Below are 22,059 nucleotides of genomic sequence, written 5' to 3' on the forward strand. Positions count from 1 at the left end.
TCCCCCTCCGCCTCCCCCGCAACCGGGTGCCTCAGGAAACCGCGGGGCCTCGCCCCTCTTCGCCGCTTCTCCCAGCATGGGGTTGCCCGAAACCTGTGCCTGCACCGGACCAAGCGGCGGCAGCGTAGGGGCAGGCCAGGGAGGGCGCGGCGGCGCCCGGCGGAAGCGCTCAGCTCTCAGCTCTCTGGCGCGGCGCCCAGGAGCTGGACGAGGGGCGAGTCCGGGTCGGGTTTCCGGTATTTTTGCGCAGGCACCGTTGCCGTCGATCAGTACTGAGAGGGGCTTTCGGCTCCGCGCCGTGATGTCATAGGAACGCGCCGGCGGAGCGGGGAGCTCTGTGGGTGGTTGCGAGCTGCGTGCAGCGACTTCGCTTCCCGGGCCGCCCCGGCCTGCAGCCTCTCGGCAGCGCCTCGGCCTCCGGGACCAGAGCGTGGCGGCGCAGCGAGCGATGGGGTGCGGGGGCGCCCCGCGGGCGGGCGCGGGCCGGCCGGGCCTCGGTGCCGCGTGCTGAGGGGAGCGGCGCTGCAGGGTCGTTGCGCGGCCGCTCCGAGGGGCCGCAGCTTCCTCCCTCCTCGTCCCCGCTGCCCCGGCCTCTCTGCCCGTGCCCTTCCGCCCCCTCCGCCGGGGGAACGGCCTGGGAACCCCCCGCGGGCGGGCGCCGGTCTCCTGCGAGGCGGCGGGCAGCGCCCGGCCCTCTGCCTTTGTCTCTTGCGCTGTGTCCGGCGTTGCGAAGGCGTCAGCGCCCAATTCCCAGGGGCTAAGAAGAATTTAGGCTACCTTTCTTGCCCCGCTGGGGTTTTTTTGCCTTTTTTTTTTTTTTCTTGTATGGCTGAAGACTCAGTAGGGTCTTCGACCTGGATTTCTTAATTTTTTTTTATTATTTTTTTTTCCCTTCCATGTTTAAGTACCTGCATTGAATGAACTAATAAAGATGGATAAGAAATCATTTGAAACCGTGCTGGATGAAATTAGAAAGGTAACTTCTCCTTTTGCATGTTAGCTTAACCATTTGATGGTAGAATATTCCTCTTAATGAACGCACCAGGTTAGGTGTTTGTGTTCTTTAGTAATCACTTCAGGATTCAATAAAGACTACATTTCACCTCAGTGTGAACAACTGTAATCCTCTGTTGCTGGTGTATCCTGTTTTTTTTTTTTTTTTTGTCAGCTGTAACAGTGTAAAGCTGCTGTGACATGCTTGCCCTCTTTGAGGTATTTTTATTTTCTCAGAAAACTGAGATCAAATGTCCAAACAGCCACCACGGAGCTAAGAACATGTGCTTGAAGAGCACTGATTTGAAATAAGCACCTGAATAAGTTTATCACGGCATTTTTCAAGTCAAGGAAGAACAGCCAGAATAGTCAAGTATCTCTTATTAATGGGAGGGGCGGTATTTGCTTAGCCTGACTGGAGATGAGGACTTGCAGTGTGAGGTATCCACCTTTCACATGGTGGGTTAGGAGATACAACACACAAATATGATATGAGAGGGCTGATTTCTTAGCTGCTCTCCGCTCTCCTGGGTCAAAGCCACATCTCCCCCAGCTCAGGAGTGTGCACACCTTCCTCCAGTATATGAAATCCCGAGTTTTGATGCATGCTCTGAATTGTGCTTGTGCATGTCCTGTTAAAAACTCCCTGAGCAAAATACCTACTAGTTCTGGGAAGCGGAGATACAAACTGAAGCTTCCTGGTGTCTGGCAGGTGCTCTCATTTTTTTCTGTGCAGAGGCCTGCTTTTGGCAAGAAAGCTAGAGATTAGTGGTTGGGACAGTTCCCCAAATGCTGGAAGTGGAAAAGGGGATAGAAAAAATGTCAGGATCCTTCAGAGCCTTTCAGATTAATAGAAGTATGGTTCCTGTCTTGCGTGGGAAGTACAAACCTGGGATGACGTATTTTGCTGGAGTTACGCAGAGGTCATTTAAGTGTCATAGTAGAACAGTTATGTATCCTGCTAAAGCTGTCTTGATGTGAAAATGAAGGGCTTGTTTTGGGTAAGATTGCCTTATGGCAGGAAGGAATTGCTTAGCATTTTTGTGAAAGGTGTTTTTTTGTCGTGGTGGGTTGTCCAGGAGAGGTCATTTCCTTTATCTGGACGTGGGTGCTAAAGCTGAGTTTCAGTTCAGCATCTCTTCAGCATGAGATACAGTGATGGCTGCAGTTGTAGTAGTATTATTTTGGAACATATTGAGGTATAAACCACTGCACACAAAAGCCTCAGTGATGAGTCTCTGTTATCATAACTGCACTTAATAGTATTTTCACAGAAGGTCATGGTCATAAATTCTTATTTATAAAACAGATGTGTCCCATGCTCTATAACCAGCGAAAAATGTGACAGCTTAAGGTGTTTCAGGGTGTGGACTTCCCTCTCAACCTAAGAATTTTTATGGAAAATCTGAGGAAGAAAATCAAGGAACAAATTGCACATGAATACCTTATCTGAGAATTGATGGTAGGAGGGAGTAATGTTTCAGATATTACTGCTGCAGTGCAGCCCTTCAGAACACGCTCTGTGATTACTAGAGACTTCAAACAAAAGGGTGTTTGACATGTGATTTTAGGCAATTATGTTTCCTGTGCGCCATCTGCCTGTATTCCTGTAAACCTAACTTACTGTTGATCTAAGGATCAGTGCTGTGCTGTGTTCATGCTGCTCCAGTGTAACATTAGTTTTCCAAATGCTTATTTTGTATCTTTGTTGCTAGGTCTTTCTTTAAACTTAATTTCTAGCTCTGTGGTAGAACCGTCTTTATTATGTGATTCATAAGTCAGTTGTGTTCCATTTTCAGTCCTACAATTAGCAGGGACAATTACTTAAATGTCTTAATGTGTAGCTTAGTTCTGTCTTTCTCCATATATATTTATGATTATTAACAAAATACATTTTTTTAAAAATTTTTAATAGAAATATACATAGCAGTGCTTTCTGTTTGTGTTGTTGTTATGAAGTCATTCAATTGTTGATTTAAGGAGGAAGAGTGACATTTGTTTTGGTAAAGAAGTTCCTATGTGACATAACAGGCTTCTTTTTTTTTCTGGAATATTTGTAGAGAAGGAAGGGAGAGAAATAAAAACAAGCATGAAGAGAGAAATTCTTTTTCCCCTGTGACTTCAGTGTGTCTGGTAGCATTGGTCTCTTAATGAGGTATAGGAAGGAAGGGGGTAGCCTCGAACAGTATGCAAGTGAGTTTCTGTGCAGCTGTGCTACTCACAGTTGGGTTGCGGTGATGGAGGACTTCACGTCTCTCTGTGTGGAGGGGCAAGAACAATAAAAAGAATAGGGATAGGTTTTAGGGTGATTGGGAAGAGATGGAAATGGGTGTGTGGGTGAAGCTGGAGGTGATTTGAGAATAAGTATGGGAACTAGCAGTAGATGGGGGCCTTGGAAATGGGAAGAAATGTGTATGCACCAGTTTGGGGCAGGAATTCAGCTGTAGCCTGTCTTCTTTACATCTTATGTGTCTGTCAGTGAGCTGGGTATGAGATGGAGGAACCCCTGGCTATTAGGTAGCCCACATGGTTATCAACAAAACTGTCTTGCCCACTAAGTCAAAAGTGGTGGCTGATACTGCATTAAACTACTCTGTTTCATTTGGTTTTTATGATTTTTTTTAATATAAAGTCTGAACTATGGGAAGACAATGATGAGACAACATCAGCCTCTGGAGTGACCTTTCTTGTATACTTAATTCTATTCTATTCTATGTTACCCAGTCTCTTAATAAATTCGCTGAAGTAAGATGCTTTGATAATTATTTACAGGAAACGTACAAAGAGATTGTATGAATAATCAACTGTATTATGTTGTTTAACGTAAAGTTGATGCAAACCTTTGAGGCAAAAGGAAGAGTGATTATGATGTTCTGTCAGTACAGGTCTAAACAATAAAAAAAAGGCAAAATGAAATAAAATGAAAAAATTGTAGTTTTTTTAACAGAAGAATTAAATTGCATCTCTGCTTTTCATTGTTCTCTCAGTTATCTAAGGAGTATATTGTTACTTAGAAATATTGCAGTGTAATTGATGCAAATGACACTTTGTGAGGTCAGATTTTTTTAGATTAGTACATGAGTCTAGCAGATAATTGTGCTATAATTATAATTTTTGAGGGACTAATTATAATTTTTTTCTCTATCTTCTAGGCTGTATTGACTGAGTACAAATTAAAAGCTATTGAATATGTTCATGGATACTTTTCTAGTGAGCAGGTAAAAGTCAACACTCATGGGTTTAATGGGAGCTGTTGGTTTTGCGTATTCAGGAATACAGAAAGACAGAGTCTCCAGTCATACTGAGGCTGATCAAATTAGCTTTTTTATTTGTTAACAGAGGAGATTTAATTCCTCATTATTATATCAGCGTTAAACTGTTAAAAATAATTCCAAGTTGTTTTGTTATCAAAATCATTACATTTTTGTTATTGTGTGGAGAAAATTTGAGACATTTATCTTAATGAAAATTTAGGATTATTTTGCATGTATTTTCTAAACTGGCATGTAGTAGTAAGTATCCAACTTATTTTGGTACTATGTAGATTTTTTTCCCTGTTTATTTTTCTTCTAGTTTTGGGGTTGCTTTTTTTTTTTTGTATGTGTGTTTGATGAATGTGCTATTTTTGAGATACTGAATATTTATAAGCTTTTTCAGAAAGACTTAACCTTTTTATTCTAATACTATGGCAGTTGTGCATAGATGCAGATATACAGAGAGGAATAAGTATCTATTTTAAATATTTCTGTAGAAAAAATTTGTGTCATAACACAGAATTTTTAAGTCTCTTCTTAGAAATAAAAAGAACATGGGATGCTGGTGGGCACTGATAATCAAACAGGGCAGACAAACACATGTTTTTTAGCAGTATACCACTATACTCCAAAAAATGAAAGATCATATTGGTGCTGTTAGCATTTTTTTTAATATAGATAAAAGATTAATTGAAGGCCTTTCTGTTGCAGGTTGTTGAGTTACTGAGATACTTTTCCTGGGCTGAACCACAGCTCAAGGCAATAAAGGCTTTGCAACATGTAAGTTCTTGTGACATAATCTTGTGGAGTAAATTTGCCATCTCATTGTAGTTTTGTGATGTCTACTTTTGCAGGTGATGGGTCGGTCTACCCTTTAATCTTCAAAGTTTCCTCTTCATTTCTTTCTATTTCAATGGTATCGAAATTTTAAACTTTATACTTTTAACCAGAGTATCTTTTATGACTAAAGTATATTTTACTTTCCTGTGTATCACAAGAATGGATGTAGCCCTTTGTAACTATTTTTAATTTTCCTAATTTATTTGCTTTTGGCAACTACTCTTTGGAGTTACTTGTTGGGAATTTAGTGTATAGTCTCCTTCCCAGAAGGAGGGAGAGAATACTAACTGTTTACTGAAATAAATGATATGAAGCTGTTACTGAGTTGCATTCTGAGTTTAAAATAATTATACTGCCTTATATTATATACACTTTTTTTCCTCTTTGCTTACTTGTCAGAAAATAGTGGCAGTTCCGGCATCGAAAATGGTTAATATTCTCAACTGCTTCACATTCAGTAAAGATAAACTTATTGCCCTTGAAATCTTGGCTTCGTAAGTATCTCTCATGTTGTCCTTCCTTAACTTGTATTGATTTTACTAGTATTTGAGTATATAAAACTTAAAATACTTCTAGAAGGAAGCACTGTGGCCAGTTAAGGTAAAGCACAAATCCATTATTGATGGGGCTGTGAAAAGAAGAATTAGAAGTGGACATTGTGCAAAATTCCATAGTTCATCTGAGTCTTGAGCATGCTGCTGTGTTTGCTTCCGACTGCTGGAAGACTGCCCCTTTGCCAGTGTTTTTACAGTGGTCTTCAAATCTTGTAGAGAATGAAGAGGGCCTTAAGCTTATTTCTGCTCACTGAACCATAAAAGGCTTGAGACCAGAGTATTCTGAGCACTGACCCTTTTGCATTTGACAAGCCCTCTAAATAGTATAGATGTAAAAATTATTTAAGTAAATAGTTCTCTTAGATTGACGTGTTTGATTTACAGATCTAATGTCTATAAAAGATGTATAGATATTCTAAATTTATGTTTACACAGAAAGTTGGGGTTTTTTTACTGAACACACCTGCTTCAAAGGATCTATCATTTACATACATTTATATTGGAACTGTTCTGCCAGCCTTAGGGGATTTATTAGATGAAGTATTGTTCTGTTTTGGATTGGGTTGGGGTTTTTTTGCATTAAGTGTGTCTGCCTTGCATATGAATGCTATATATTACAGCCAGCGTGGACATTTTGGGGCATATAAATTCATGATTTAAGTATCCGGAAAACAAATAAGACTGAGGATATAGATATGATCTTGCTTTTGGACTTGAACTTTTAAGAAGCTGTACGAATGCTTCTAATCTCTTCCAGACAAAAACAAAGTAGGGTGGCCTAAAGGAAGTTCAGTGGTGCATTAAACTAACCCGGTTTGCTTCTTGAAATGAGGTTGTAGCTTATAGACTCTTTAGTTGCTACACTTCAGCTGGTGTGAGGGGAAAATGTGGTGACTTCTTTAGCTGTTGAATTTCTGCAGTGCAAGAGCATAATAACGGAGTCACGATACAGAAGTCCTAACTCAAATCTATGTACAGCTTACTTTGCTGATCAGAAGTAGAGAACAAAGCTGAAAGTTCATTCGCATTTTATTACCATTCTTTGAGGCGTTTTTCATGTCTTCATTCAACATTCTACTGATTCCATTTCTTCTAATATCTTCCTTTGAGAAGTCCTCCTTTATGGGGCTTTACAGTATTTCCAGTAGTTTGGATGGGGCAGGTAATGTTTGACAGCAGTAAAGGTGCTGTGGTCAGGGTTCTGAAAAAGGCAAGCAGAATCAGGCTTTAGGCTCCTTGTACTTGCACATTTTGTTGTTCCATTTGATGTGTCTAGTGTTATTTTTGGGAGTGGAGCAAAGAGAAAGGAAGGGTACTTTTTGGAACTATGTGAGGGGTTTCACTAGCTCTGCAGAACACGGAGAGAATTGCCAGGGGTTTAATCTTTTCCCTTCTGGAGCAAATAAGATTAAATGTGTTTCTTCACCAGTCTAGCAAGAAACAGTGACAAACTGAGTAGCTGCTGGTTTTCTGCTGTGCTGGGAATTGTGTGCTAGTAGCAATTAAAGCTTTCTGACAAACTGTTGAGATGCAAAATTAATTCTGTCAATTTAGGTGGTTTTTTTCCATGAAGTTTAGCCATTGTTGTCCGTTGTTCCATATTTATATTTAATTCTAATACCATGTTTCACTTACAGGTATGAAGTCCATACTTAAGCCCGGAGTTTTAATAATAATAGTAATATTATGATCTGAACTAATTATGGGGTTTTTTTTAATGTACGGTTAGGTACTGACCGAATAAGTTTTGATCACTTTTCAGTAGTGCATTATTTCTTATAAGCATATGGAATGACAGTAATCGTCTGTCAATGTCTTTGTTTATAGCAACATTGTTGATGCTCAGAATTATCGCCTTATTGAAGATCTGTTCAGAATTAATATGTCAGAGAAGAAAAGATGCAGAAGAATTCTTGAACAGGTAGTCAAGATATTCTAGTATCCTTCATTCTATCAAATACAGTATTGTCTCCATCCTTATGGTCATTGTGGGGTCAGGACTTACCATGTGAACCTACTGGGAACTACTGGTGGATGACAAGCTGAAAAAAGCAGCTGCAAAAAGATAAAAGCTATGTAATACATGTGCAAAAAAAGCGGGGGAGTTTCTGTCAGTCATTAGGATCATATGGAAAAAGGGGCACAGAATTGCAACCAATGCTGCAGGAAACAGTCTGCATTTGTTTTAGAGAACACCAAGTGCTTAACCCCAAGTTCAGTAGAAGGCGAGGTGGCCCAAGTAGAGTTATTCAAAACAAAGGGGACTTTGGCAGAACCTCACACTATTTGGACTGTTTGGGAAAAAGATTTGAGACAAAGCTTTGAATTGTTCCATGTAGGTTGATTCATGCAGTCTAAATGTAATGAAATAGTAATTAATTCATTTAAAGCATTAAATTTGATAGCAAATAATGTCCTTGATTATTTTGCAGGCTTCAAAAACAGGTTGTAAGGCTCCTCATGCTATGATATCATCCTGTGGCATGATTCCTGGCAACCCTTATCCCAAGGGCAAACCAAGCCGCATAAATGGAATTTTCCCAGTAAGCATGATCCTACACTTTTGTTTATCACAGCATTCTTGATTTAGGATTCATTCTACTATAACCAAAACCAGAATTCATATACATGGAAGGAGGTGCGGAATCAAAAGCAATGCAGGTTTTTTTTTTATTACATCATTAAACATTTATAGGGAACTTGCATTATTTTTATTTGCCCATTCTTTCTATGCTAGTTCAAGTAAAGATTACTGCATAAATAAGACATTGTTCATATAAGGAAAGCATTGTAAACTCCAGCAATATTTGGCAGAATTGGGAGAGGTGTAAAGAGCCTTACTGGTAGGTTGATGATGACTTAGTATGATCACTACAGTACTACTGCTAGTCTTGGTGTAGTTCTTGTAGAACCATGTTAAATATTTCCTGTGAACACTTAAGAGACTGCAAAATGTCAGTTATCATGTCCATCAAAATGCATAATTATAATTATGTCAGAAACATGGACTGTTTAATGTGCATCTCTTTACAAAAGCTCAGTTATAAACCAAGCAATTGGAATGCTCTTACTTGCCATTTTACAAGCCTAGAACACAGTTTATTTTTCCTAACACAGTTAAAGATTACTTTCAGAATATTAAAAAACTCAAAGGTAGTTTGGAAAAAAAATATGGCAGAAATTCTATTGCAAGATTTACTTCTAAATTAATAATTTAATTTTCTTTTGTTTCAGGGCACCCCTATCAAAAAGGACACAGAAGAATGTACTAATGAAGGAAAAGGAATAGCAGCCCGTATACTTGGACCATCCAAACCAGTATGTCTAATGAATGAATAAATAAATGAAACTTTAAGAGAAAGAAATTCAACCACCAGCCAGTTCAGGAAGTTATTTTTATATTAAATAAAATTGTTATTAAATTATTAATAAAAATTTTAATAAATTAAAATAATTAAAAGGCTGTTATATTGCAAGAAGACTGTAAATCTGCAAGTTAAACAAAGCTAAATTTCTATAGTAAAGATAATATGACCTAGTATTTTTTTATTTAACTTGAAAAGAACCTTTTGTTTATATTTGTGGGGAATAGGATTCTGTAGTGGATACAATGTGTGTGTGTTTAATGGCAGAATTTAAATTACAGTAGTAGAAGAGAAAACTAAAAGCATTTTTAATAGTCCATCATGAGCTAGTGGAAGCTTTAGATGCAAATATATGCAATTTTTTATTATAATCTCTGAGGGTTTCCCACATGAACATAAAAAATGCCTGCATCTTGGAAACTTGAATTACAGCAGTGCCTTAGAAGGAGGTTGTTGTTTCTTAATGTCAACAATGAGCTGATCTGTATTTCAAAATTTTAATAATGTGGACAAACTTACAGTGAACCTGACACTGCTTTGAAGTATTGTCCAAATGTTATATTTTCACTGTTATTGTGAGATGTTTCTCACTAAGCTGTATTATTTTAAAAGAACAAGTAGCTTCATAAGTATTTGTTAGTTTTAAATGTGCTAAATCTTTAAAATGAGAAGTCAGTCCAAGACTGCAGAGTGTGAAGACTACAAGGCAGGAAGGAGTTTCTTTCCCCACCTATATTCAGTGTTATATTAAAATCTCAAGGTATACTAGTGATGTTTGTTTTATTCTTTTCAGGAAGAGTGAAATATTTGCAGTCGTTGTGGATCTTATGAATAAATTTGATATCAAATATTTTTCCAGTGAAGAACAGCTGTCTGTAGTAGTATTTAAATGTTATCTTTTTGTCTGAGAAACATTAGGTAATGCTTTCACTATTGCTTTTCTGGTTTTTTTTTTGTTTATGTAGGCTCCATCAACCTACAATCCACACAAACCAGTCCCATACCCCATCCCACCATGTCGGCCACATGCAACTATTGCACCAAGTAAGGCTTCTGTGTGTTTTACCTTGATGCCATTGTTTCATCCATTTGCCTTTTAAGTAATAATTGTCATGTGTCAGTTTCTCTGACCATGACATTTCTGGAATCGGCTTGGACTCCCCAAGTATGCTCTGGGTACTGGTTTCTGCCTCGTCCTGTCATGACTGCAGAGCTGATAAAAAGAGGAATATATTGACTTCTTTTTCCAACATCCACATCAGAAGGAAGATTAACTGTTCTGGTGACAAACTATTTCTTTTATGAAAGGCATTGTGCATGTTAGACAAGACTAGGGTTGTGCCTTTGTCGTAGTGTTTGACCAAGGTCTGGGCTTTGGCTTGACAAGTCTGTTGACTTGTTGCTGTTGTACCAAACTTAGAATATGGTCAGGCACAGCCCTGAAATGGGTGGAAGTATGTAGGAACTTGTTGAAGGACGGTAATCTGTTTCTCAGTTGCCTTCAGCTTTACTTTCTCTCCACTGCAATGGAGAGAAAACAATTTCCTGAAATAAAAGTTTAGGCATGTAGATTTCAGTTGCAGAAGGGACATAGTGGTTGCCTGCTCCTGTATCTGGTCTGACTACTCCTAGCCTTGTGCCTCAGGTAAGATTGAGTCTTTCTTCATAAACTCCTCTCTCTCTCATGCTCTCCTGCATGAGTTGTTTGGTTCTAGATGTTTTTGTAAGGAAGCAAGGCAATTGCCATTTCTTTGGAAGAAGAAGTTGGAGTTACCTAGTAAGACTTTGGTCTTTTTGAGCAGCAGCTGAAAGCTTTTCTTAATTTTGCCTTTCTGTACTGCAAAACAAGGAGTGCTCTGGTTAGGAAGCTTGCTTTCACTGACGTTGGGGATTTCAGGGAATTTTTAAGGTATGTGATAAGAAAGTGTGGTAGAGCTCTTAGCATGCATGTTGAAGGGTGCGTCATTTATAACCAACTTGTTGTCTTCAAATCTCTTTATAGTCAGTTTGGAAAAGTTGGCACTACTAGCGGCTAATGTAAATCTGATGATTTGTGCCCTAGAAATTACTTGCTCCCCAGAAAATGTACAGGAAACTTGCAGACTAGCTCAAATTTATGTTGAAACAAATCCTATCCAAAGTAAGTTAGGGCACAAAATCTGGCCTGTGACTCGATGTATTAGTACATTTTAGAACATAGAATCGTAGAATCATAGAATGGTTAGGGTTGGAAAGGACCTTTAAAGGTTATCTAGTCCAACCCCCCTGCAAGGAGCAGGGATATCTCTAATCAGATCAGGTTGCTCAGAGCCCTGTCCAACCTGGCCTTGAACGTTTCCAGGGATGAGGCATCCACCACCTCTCTGGGCAACCTGTTCCAGTGTTCTACAGCCCTCAGTGTAAAAATTTTTTTCCTAATATCTAATCTAAGTCTACCTCCATCTATATGAAACAGCTTTTGAGGTTTCAGGGCCTTACTAGGCTGCAGCATGTTTTTTAAAAAAACTCTTGTGACAACGGAACTTATAACTGATCATATATTTATATGTATATAAGAAGTGTTTAATGAGATTGGAGATGCTGACCTGAAATTATTGAATGCGATTGTTTTCAAGCAGTGGTCAGAATGATATTTTATTTTCTGTCTCTTGCTTCATTCCTGAGTGATGCAGTGATTGTTAGTTACTTTTCAGATTTTCAGCCAAGAGTTGTCATGCAAGAAATCTTCACATTAGGTAGAACTGACAAATTACTGCACTTTGAGTTATGTTCAGGTGCTACCTTTTCCCATGAAGCATAAGTTCTTATGCTCTTAAAATATTCATTCAGGACCACTGTGAAGTGTATTTATGTTCCTGTGATTTGAATTCTGATGTTTTTCATCAGAACTGTATACCACACCTATACAACAGTTTGAGTTGCTTCAAATAATAAGAGGGAAAAAGGTATTTTTTATATGTACTTTTAGTACAATAAGTATTTTATGTTAAAATAATTTGCTACCCCACTTGAATTTCTTAACATTTAAGAAATATTGAAGATCGGTAGACTAAATATTTGAGATGGGACATTTTTCTCTGAATTTTCTGACTAATATTGGGAAGGCTGGTCATGGTCACTGGTATATGTTTGGCTCTTTTGTTTCTCAAGGATTTAATGATAAAGGAAGAGTTGCAACAGCTGTTAAGTTAGGAATAAAAAAAGAACAAATGATGCTGCAGACACTCTGAATCACTGCCCCCCTTTGAGTTTTTCAGGCAAAATGGAACTGAAAGCAATTGAAACTTGACTTTTTCCGATTCTTTCAAGAGAGCTGCCCTTACTAAAATTTGGATCACAATGCATGTCACTCAGGCAGATACTGGCAAAAGCCAACATCCAGCCTTGATGATTAACTGCTTTAGCTTTTTGGTGAAGGAATGTCTTAACAATCTTGAAAATGTTCTTTTAAAGGAAAAGACACTTACTGGTTCTTTTAGATATGAATTCTTCTGACAACTGAGACGCGTATTGCCTTTGTTCTTTTAGGTGCGTACAACAATGCTGGCTTAGTTCCAATGGCTAATGTCATAGCTCCAGGCTTAACAGCTCCTCCACCATACACTGCAAATCAAGTGGTATCAGGTAAAGCATGCATACCGTTAAAAATGTTGATGGTATTTTTTTCTAATTCATTGTTATGAATGGATCCGTCACTGGAGGAGTTTCATTTGCTTTTAAATAATGAGGTGCTGTTTTCTCTTTAGAAAATGAGGACCTTTCCAGCCAGGCAAAACCTTCCCAAAATCAAGGTAAATTGCAAATCCACAGGGGGATTTTTATGTTGATTGTATCTTTGTTATTTGTTCAGAAAAGGTAAACAACTTACTTGTTTAGTAGGATTTTCATAAGACTCTAAGTATTTAACTACTGTTGGAATAGGATCCCTTGAGAGTTGAGAAAAAATATCTTAGGCATTTGCCACTTACAAGCATTGAAACATTAAAATTCAGCCTTTTGTGATAGCTCATTAAAGTTTTATATTCTTCAGCTTATAAGTATGTGAGAAATTGTGTAAAAAACTAAGTCAAAATATGCTTTGCAATGTAGTGCATTGAAAAACTTCATTAATATCTTTGCAGTTCTTAAAACTTTGGACATATATTTGAAAACTCATTCAGATTTTAATTTCATATATTGATTGCACTGGGAAGCTAGGAATACAAGACAGACAGATTGTGGTTTTTTATAGTTTGTTGAAATCCGTGTGTAGAGTGTCTTACGCCAGACTGTTACATTCAGCTATGTCTACCTGCATTTTTGTCTTGACCCTTTAAATACTAACTCTTTTTGCAGAAGAGAGAGTTGTCCATTTCTATTTTTCTGTCTCTATTTGTGTGGTACTTCGTATGCTTTGTACACTTAGTACAAATCATAATAATAAATCCCATTATGAACTCCTTATACAAAGGCTTTGGTGATATTTTGTTAGATTTGACGAACAGAAACTGAGAATCTACTGACTGTTGAGTCAGACATATTAACAAATTCTCAAAACAGATAAAATGACCGTGATAAGTTTAGCTCCTGTAAATATTTCTAGGGAAAGAAAAAAGTTATGTTTTGTCTTTTCTTCTCTATGCCCAGGGATGGTTCTACAGAAATGTTCCTGTTTCAAAGAATCAGTTTATTCATATATACCCCTATAAGTATGCATGTATAGCATATAGTAACAAGGTAGTTTTATACAGCTAAATGAATGCAGTGTAAGGAGTAAAATCTTCTCTTAGGAGGAGAAATTCAGTAACAGCTCTAGGTTCTGTTGCAGCTGTGTTTTCTCTGGTGATTATCTTGGCTGGCAGGATTAGCAACTGTGATCTTTAGGAAAGTCTTCCGCTGGAAATGGGATGAGGAAAGGACAGAATCCAGAGCCGAGAAACCTGGGTCTAGTTTTTTTGAAAATAATATGTAAAAGGAAATAGTTTGTTTGCAGACTTCCTCGTTTTATAGTTTAGAGATACATAAACCAGGAGTTTGTCATATCAATTTAGGTCCAAGATTCGAAAGATTCCAGGTTTAGGTTTGTGTGCCTCTATGTAGAATTTGGGCAAGAGAGAAATCTAAGCTGTTATGGAGTTATGGGTGATGAGTTTGACTGGTTGGATCAGTGATTTGCTTACAGTTGACAGATTATTTTGTAAGTAAAATGAAGCACAAGGGTTTTTTGAGAGGAATGATTAATTAACACATTCATATTCCACAGGAAACTAGATAGAGGCATATCAAGGCTCTTGACATGCCAGTGTTCATAAATGCAGCTTCTTTCTGTTAACCCCTACATCCCTATTCGCAGTGTGCCTGCCTGTTTTCCTTCAGCTTGACTGATGTCTCTGACGTACTTTGTAGGGTTGCTATAAGCTGAAATTCCTAGTGGCAGATGCTTGCCTAAATTATAGACACCTAACTTCAGACTTATAGAAATATTTGTTGATAAGGTCAAGTGCCAATGTTAGTTTAATACTGTAGTGTGATACATGAATTTAAAAGTGTACCTTCTTAGAATCAAAATCTGAAGGAAACACAGTGAAGAGAATGACCTGGTTTTGAAGGAAAGAAAAATACCAGCACCTGAAATCAGCTTTCTTCAGTTGTTGACTAAACTACTCTGAAATCATGATACATTGAAGTAACTGGTTCTGAAGGAAATTCTGACCTTCAGTGAGAGTGGATGCAGAGGAGCCCAGGTGATCTGATGCCAATGGAATATTAGATCTGGTTTGGGTACTGCCAGGTGTTAGGGACCAGAGGGAGGGTGTTTACCTGTATCATTCAGACATTCTCATGGAGTATATTTGAGTATTTGTCTTGCATGAGATCATGAAGAGGTAGCAGATGTCACAAAATGTTTTAAAGAAGTGGTAGCCTACATGATGTACAACTTGTGTGATGTGTTTGTACGTACCTTTTCATTTTGTTTTCATAGGCTCCAGTGTTCACTTTTTATATACAGACATTGTATGTTAGCTATTGCCTGTGTATCATATTTTGAAATGCTGTATAAAATGTGTTTGTGTTGATTTCAAACATTTCTGACAGTTTCAAGTATTCTTACCAGTTTTGTTTCTTTGCAGCTTTTTCTGCACAAGCGAATCAGCTCTTTACTCCTCATGGTTCTAATCCTTCAACACCTGCTGCTACTCCAGTCCCTACCCCATCACCTGTCAAGGCAATAAGCCATCCATTAGCACCTGCAACTCCACTCATCTCTGGGATGAACATGTCTACCCCTGTCCTTCCTGTTTTCCCAGGACAGGTCTCCTCTTCCATCCATACATCTCAGCCATCCACCCCAACCCCTACTGTCATCAAATCCCTTTCATTGCCTGGTGTTCCTGTCACATCTGTTCACAGTGCAACCTCTACCCCTATCCCTGCTGTTTTTTCTGGGCTGGCTTCTGTACCCACTGCTATGCCAGCTCCGCAAGGTTCTTCCACACCGTGCGCCACACCTGCGCCTAGTGAAGCTTTTGCATCTGCTACTGCACCATTTGCTGGCCTCCCGTTCTCTGCAACCTCTTCAATTGCTTCCGCTAATAATCCTACTCCATTGTCATCGGTTTTTGCTGGCCTCCCTTTGTCCTTACCTTCCAACACCCAGGGGATTTCCAGTCCTGTCCCATCCACAATTGCTAATTCTCCTGCCACTACCATTCCTGGTTCGCTTAGCTTGCCTAACCCAATTTTGTCTGTCTTAAAGGGATTTCTGACATCAAATGACACTTCATTAATCAATTCATCTGCTTTACCTTCTGCTATGTCAAGTGAGCTTGCTTCTTTATCTGCTCTTGCTAATCAAAGCTCTGACCCTCCCCCTTCCTCTGTCAACAAATGTTATACTCCATCAGCCACCCCCACCCCACAACGTTCCTCCACACCCGGGCTGGCCATTTTCCCAGGTCTTCCATCCCCATCTGTGGCCAACTCTAGTTCCACTCCTCCAACATTGCCCGCACAGTCACCTTTAACCACTTCACCATCAATTATGCCAGTCAACTGTGGCTCATCAGCCTCCCTCTTGCATGGGACAAGCCCTACTAATCCTGATCAGCAGCTTTCATCAGCCCCAGCTGCCACAAGTATCCCAGTTATGGTCAAAACAGAACCCATAAGTCCTACCCTCTCGGCCTTCAAAGGTCCTTCTCATTCAGCTGGCCCTTCTCATGGCACTATAGGACTGTCCGCGCTCGGGCGTGCATACACCTCAGCAGCTTCAGTGCCAGTCAGTTTACCCAGTTCCCTGAATCCAGCGCTATCAGGTCTCACCTCTTTGAGTGCTCCTCTAAACAATTCCAGTTCTCTGGCTTCCATTTCCCTCGCCCCACATGGCTCCTCTGCTCCCATTGCCCCTGTGTTCAATGGACTTCCTCCTTTTACGTCTCTAACCAGTAACTTTGCTTTTACTGGTAATCCAGCACTTACGCCACCCGTCACTCTCCCAGGGTCTTTGTTAGCTACTCCGTCTACAAGCGCTTCAGCCGTGTCTGCCCCTCATGTGAGTTCCACCGCCGCCGTACTCTCAGGACTCGCCGCCTCAGCAGCAGTCTCTGCTCCACCCTTCTCGCTTAACTTGTCCAGTGCCGTCCCTTCCCTTTTTTCTGTTGCCCAGGGACCTCTGGGATCATCAAACCCATCCTTCCCTGGTTTTCCTGTCTCTAACACACCCTCTGTCACTCCTGCTCTCCCTTCTTTCCCTGGCCTCCAGGCATCTTCTGCAGTAGCAGCAGTTGCACCGTTGCCGGCAGCTGCCACAGCCCCATCTCCGGCTCCGGTCCTGCCAGGGTTTGCCTCGGCCTTTAGCTCAAACTTCAACTCTGCACTTGTTGCACAGGCTGGGTATGTTTCTGTTTCTGAAGGAGGTCAGAACCATTTCTTTTTCTCTTGAGCAAAACACTGATTTTACTTTAGGTGTAGACATTATTTTCACTCATAGTTAGTAATTACAGTTAATTTTTAAGGTTAGGTCATCAGTAGATTTCCATGTGTCTTTAGAAACAGATAGAGTAGTTACTAAATAGGTTGTCCTCAGTAGTCCCCGTTACGACAGTCTAATCCAGTGAGGTGCTGAGTGATCTTATTTCCCAGATGAGGATACTTGGCACCTCCTAGGCTTTTACAAGAATGGATTCCACGTGGGCATCCATTGACACATCCAGGTAATAGCAGACAATATCTTAGATGTTCCTATGTTTTAAGGAAGTACTCAGCGTTAACTTTTGTCTGTAAAGTTTTTTTTGTGTGCAAATTGTAGGCACAGCCGAGGTACAAAAATTTCCGAGTTCCCTTCTTAGGTTTGCTCCAGACAGTCTTGGTTTGTGTGTGCATGACTAATTTGTAGGTGGGTAGAGACTGGGCTTCTGTTTGGAAATTCTGGCCTTTATGAGGTTTAGGAAAAAAGGTGCTTTTCTAATATATATAGACATAAGCTTATAGAGAGAAAAACGTAGGATAAAATGTGATGCAGATGTTACTAATAATAGCCATATCTTGACATTCTTTCAGCTTGACTTCTGGACTACAGACACCGGGAAATGCAGTTTTTCCTGGTCTTTTATCTCTCCCTGGTATCCCTGGCTTTCCCCAAAGTGCCGCACAGTCTTCCTTGCAGGAATTGCAACATAGTGCGGCTGCACAGTCAGCACTCCTACAGGTAACGTGCCTATTTGTTCATACTTTTTTGCTTCCAGTAATTGTTTGAGCATGTACTTGCGTGTTAACTTCTTGCGATTAGTTTAAGTCAGTAAATGATTAAAACGCCTAATCTGTTTGAGAACTGATTACAAGGATGATGATAAAGAACAACTCATATTAACTTCCTACTCAAGGCCAATGTACAATGCTTCTGGACGTTATGAGTGTGATTAAACCCTTTTTGAAAACTCTGTGTAAAATGATGAGGAGTGAAAGAAAAAAGAAAAGACACGCAAGTGAAATTTTTGCTAGGTTTGTGCTAAATCTAATGGACTAACCTGTAGTTGCAAAATCTGTGCTCAGTTCCACTCTGACATTTTAATACTTAAAGATTTATGTGGAAAACCACTTTTTTGTGGGTTATGTGCCTTCTGTACACACAAACAGATTGTCTTGAATTTGTGTCTGCTGTGTCTGCTTGTGCCTTTCTCTTGATAGTTCCCACAAATACAATTGTTGTAATATAAGCTTGAGGTGGTTTTAGGTAGTGTTTAGGTAGTGTTTAGTTTCATCATCTCTCTTGTCTGTGGAACAACTTGTTTCCTTCATCGACCTACGTAATTTAACTGAAACTATCATCAGAATTTGTATTTAGATGTTTAGTTTGCCTTTTGTTAAAAATAACATCTCTACAGATTAAGGATTCTGGTAGGAAATGTGTCCTTCTCTACAAAATACTAAAAGAGGCAGTTGAGTGTACTGAATTAATGTTTTCTCTCTTCTGTGATGCATCAATTTTTGAAACAGAGCATGTGTCTAAGTACTGTTCGATGTGCAGAATATTGCCAGGTATCTTTAAATATCGAGGAAGTAGTTTGGAAGAAGAAAATAACTTAAATCTAGGCCACACTGCTTTTGCAGCTCAGGAATTTATTTGTTCTGTAGACATCTATGTACGCAGAGTGCCCTGAGGAAATGGCAGTTGTCTTGTTTACAAGTTCCAATCACTAAAATTAACTACTTGAACAGGGAAGATAAAGGAAGTTGAAAGTCAGTGAAATACTACAGCTCCTGATTAAGCTATGCCTTCCAAACCAGCTGTGGCTTATTCCACTGGAAAGTAAATGCCATTAACACTTCTTCATTTTTCCTTTTAATCCAACTGCTTTCCTCGTTCTCTGGTATTTCAGAGCAATATTTGCACTGTAATTTAACATCTGTGTATAGGTGTATTGCTCATCTCTGTTCCACGCATACTTCAGATTATACTTTGCGTTTTTGGCTTGAGTACGACTGGTATTGTGCCTGCAATTTTGCTTTATTTCAGTTTTTGTTTTGTTTCTTTGTTTTTATCAATACTGTTTCTTGATTTCTTCTCTTCCTTGAAGGCCCATTCTGCTTCTGCTCTGGAGAACTATACAGCTCAGCCTGAAGGTTTTGCTAACTATCCGTCAACACCAGGAACACCATTTTCATTGCAGACAAGTCTGCCCCAGAGTGGATGGCAATAAACACCAGACATTTTTAAAGACTGCAGTGGTTGCTTGACAGAGCCTGATCCCATTCACTTTGAAGGTTGTCTCTGTGTTAGTGGGAGCATGGTCTGAATTGGGGAAAGAGGGGGAAACCTGAGGGTAAAATGATTTCAGGAGGCTGTGTCAGATGTCAAACCTCATTTGCAATTGCATTTAACTGATTCAGGGTCTGATCCTGTGAGTTACTGAGCATTCTTGACTCTCCTTTTAGCTTATGAGTTGAATGTTTAGCGTCTTACAGGACAAGGAACGTTCAAACAGGCGTTTATGTAAATAGAGCAGTTGGCTGTCAAACTGGATGGGCAGAACAAGTATACTTAATAGTGTGTATAAGCACCTATCCTTCTGTTATGTTTTGTAAGGTATATGTGGTTAATATAGAATGAGATCTAGACTGAAACTAGATGCTTAAAGCTGTAGACGATCTTTCGTCTAGACGCACACGTCTTGTGTGTGCATAGATCAAGGTCAGATTATGGTTCTTTGGATCTTTTCCTCTTATGTATGCGAATCTCCTGTTAGCATCAGCGGTATGTTAAGGCGAGGCTAGATCAGAGGGGTGTGGGGGTTTTCTTATGCTTCAAAATCTTGTCATGGACTTGCTGCTGAATTGAGTACTTCTTTGTCTGAATCTGAACAGGAGAGCTAGGAAATGATGCTGTTCTGTATTTCGGTGGAAGAGGATTATGTTTTCCTGGAGTATGGTTTAGCTAGCTGAGGATGTCTTTCCAAAGTACATAAAAGCATTTTAATTTGCCTCTAAAATAGTGTTCCATAACATTCTCCCTGCCCCCACACCTCTCTGTGAATGAAATAATTGTACTGCGGGTAGGCTGCCTATCCAGCACTTTTGACTGCAGACTTTTGTGAATGTTTACAGACATGGATCAAGTTCTTCTCTCCCTTAAATTCATAAACTCACTGGTTCTCTATATGCTTTTTGGCTATAAATCACAACTTGATGGTGCTTATGTTATCCTGTGAATATAAGTGGGAGCAGAATTTGGACCATGGGTTTTTTAGTATTTTTCCTTGGAAAACGTACATGATTTTAAAGGCATATAGCTAAATTAATTGTATTGGTTAGGAAGGGTTATGACGCAGCATATAGAAAGGTCTTGCTTTGTTAGTGAAATTCAGTTGTGCACTCTTCTAATAATGTTAGTACCTGTGGCAATGTGTAACACATCATTGAATATCATCTATTTAAGATAAACTCTCGATCATATTCTAGAGACAAGAGAGGTAAATGATATTCAATCCTGTGATTAAATTAAAAATGTAGAGGATACTATACTGTAGAAAAGCTCTGCACCTAGAGTTTTACTTTTTTAAAGATGACTTCTGCTGGGAGATGTTGCTAATGTATTTTCTTTCAAGATGTGAACAAACTTTTTTAGAACATTAATGGAAATTCCTGTATTGTTTTTAACACAATTTTTTTAAATAAAAAGTTTACAGTCATGGCAAAAAGGCTTTGCTGACTATTTACATATTTGCCTAAAATGCAGATGAATAAACCTGTTTTTACTAAGATGCTTCCTAATGTTTGATCTTGCTTATGCTGTTTCTTTGTGATGCAGAATTGTACACTGAATTATAAAACTGGTTTCCTAATGAGTGGCAATAAAAATACCCAGTGAAGTGTTTAGATAAAAAATATTAATAGTGTCCTTGATACTTTGCCAGCAGTTGGGTAGTCTTGCATAACAATCAAATTAACATATTACTTTAAAGATAAAAACATATTTCACTTTTATATGTTTTTATGTTATGAAACCTGTTGAATTCTACTGATTTTCCACTTTCATCTGCTTTTAAAATCCGTGCCTTATATCTTGACTCAAGAAATCTGTGGAAGAAATCTCTACCATCTTTCATTATACTTCCCTTCGCATTCTTTTCGTGACTTGTTCTTTGTAGATTTGTAGACCAATATGAGGAGAAAATAAAAATAGAAGTCTCTTCTCAAGTGCAAATTGGCTTTTGTCCCATAAAAGTGAATGTAAAGTAGTTCAAAGTCAGTAAGCATTTTGTAACCTGAGGTGCTGAGTTTGTTCTCCAGTTTGAGTCAGTTTCCCCATCAAGCAATCAAAGTTTAATTCACATTACCTTGTAGTCAAAACCAAGTACCAGACATCAGCTGTTATGCAGTGTTTTATCAAAAAGTAAGCAGTTTGTATATCTGTTTCTGAAAACATCTATTAAATAGTCATGGGATGTCAGTTGTTTTTTTTCTGTCTGAACGTTAGACAACTCAAAGATTTCTAGGAGACTGTGAAGCCCTGTTTCTTCAAATGAAAATAAGTGAGAATTAGTGAATAAAGACTATTCTGCTGAAACAGTGTGCTTTCCTGAGTGGTGTCTATGTGCTGTCCTTTACCAATAAAAGAGTATTTCATGCACAACTACTGTAGGTTCACATAGAAGCTTGTCATCAGTGTTGGACAAGTGAACAAATAGGTTAAGAAGCGTTAAACTGTCATGTTTTTTCTTTTGTCTGGAGTGGGCTCTCTGGTTTTTACTGAATCATATTGAGCAGAATTTTGTAAATTAAACTTTCCACTGGTTAGCATCAAGGCAAGTTTCAATTTCTTAAGTATTTATCCTGCTGTAAAATTATTTTTTATTAATTTTTTTTCTCTTCAGGAACAAAGTCTATATTCTGCATTACAGCAAACTCCTGTGACCCAGCCTTGGAATTTCTGAAGGGGGTGATTTGTCCTGAGCTCTTTCATACTTCACCATTTTTAAAAAGCCAAGGAGAAGTCTGCTCCTGAGGCAAGCTGTGCTGGATCTTACACTGAGCCAAAGGTGTGTCTCCTGTCCTCTCCCCTTCTTCAGCTATTGA

General features: G+C 39.1%; 1 protein-coding gene across 2 annotated transcripts; it reads left to right on the forward strand.

Moving 5' to 3' along the window:
* The first annotated feature begins 53 nt into the window (after nt 1-53).
* PROSER1 (proline and serine rich 1) lies at nt 54-21,787 on the forward strand. 2 transcript variants are annotated; one of them, XM_086771924.1, is made up of 14 exons: nt 54-236; nt 906-976; nt 4,146-4,211; nt 4,959-5,027; nt 5,487-5,581; nt 7,469-7,562; nt 8,074-8,184; nt 8,876-8,959; nt 9,972-10,050; nt 12,535-12,630; nt 12,753-12,797; nt 15,117-16,878; nt 17,545-17,692; nt 19,062-21,787. In XM_086771924.1, the coding sequence occupies exons 1-14, from the start codon at nt 77-79 to the stop codon at nt 19,182-19,184; spliced, it is 3,003 nt and encodes a 1,000-aa protein (XP_086628050.1). In that variant the 5' UTR covers nt 54-76; the 3' UTR covers nt 19,185-21,787. The 2 variants fall into 2 exon arrangements, with proteins under 2 accessions (XP_086628050.1, XP_086628051.1); XM_086771925.1 differs by lacking the exon at nt 54-236 and adding an exon at nt 261-453.
* The last annotated feature ends 272 nt before the right edge of the window (nt 21,788-22,059 follow it).

The sequence above is a fragment of the Chlamydotis macqueenii genome, chromosome 1, assembly GCF_036417535.1.
Source record: "Chlamydotis macqueenii isolate bChlMac1 chromosome 1, bChlMac1.mat, whole genome shotgun sequence".
Classification (NCBI taxonomy): Eukaryota; Metazoa; Chordata; class Aves; order Otidiformes; family Otididae; genus Chlamydotis; species Chlamydotis macqueenii.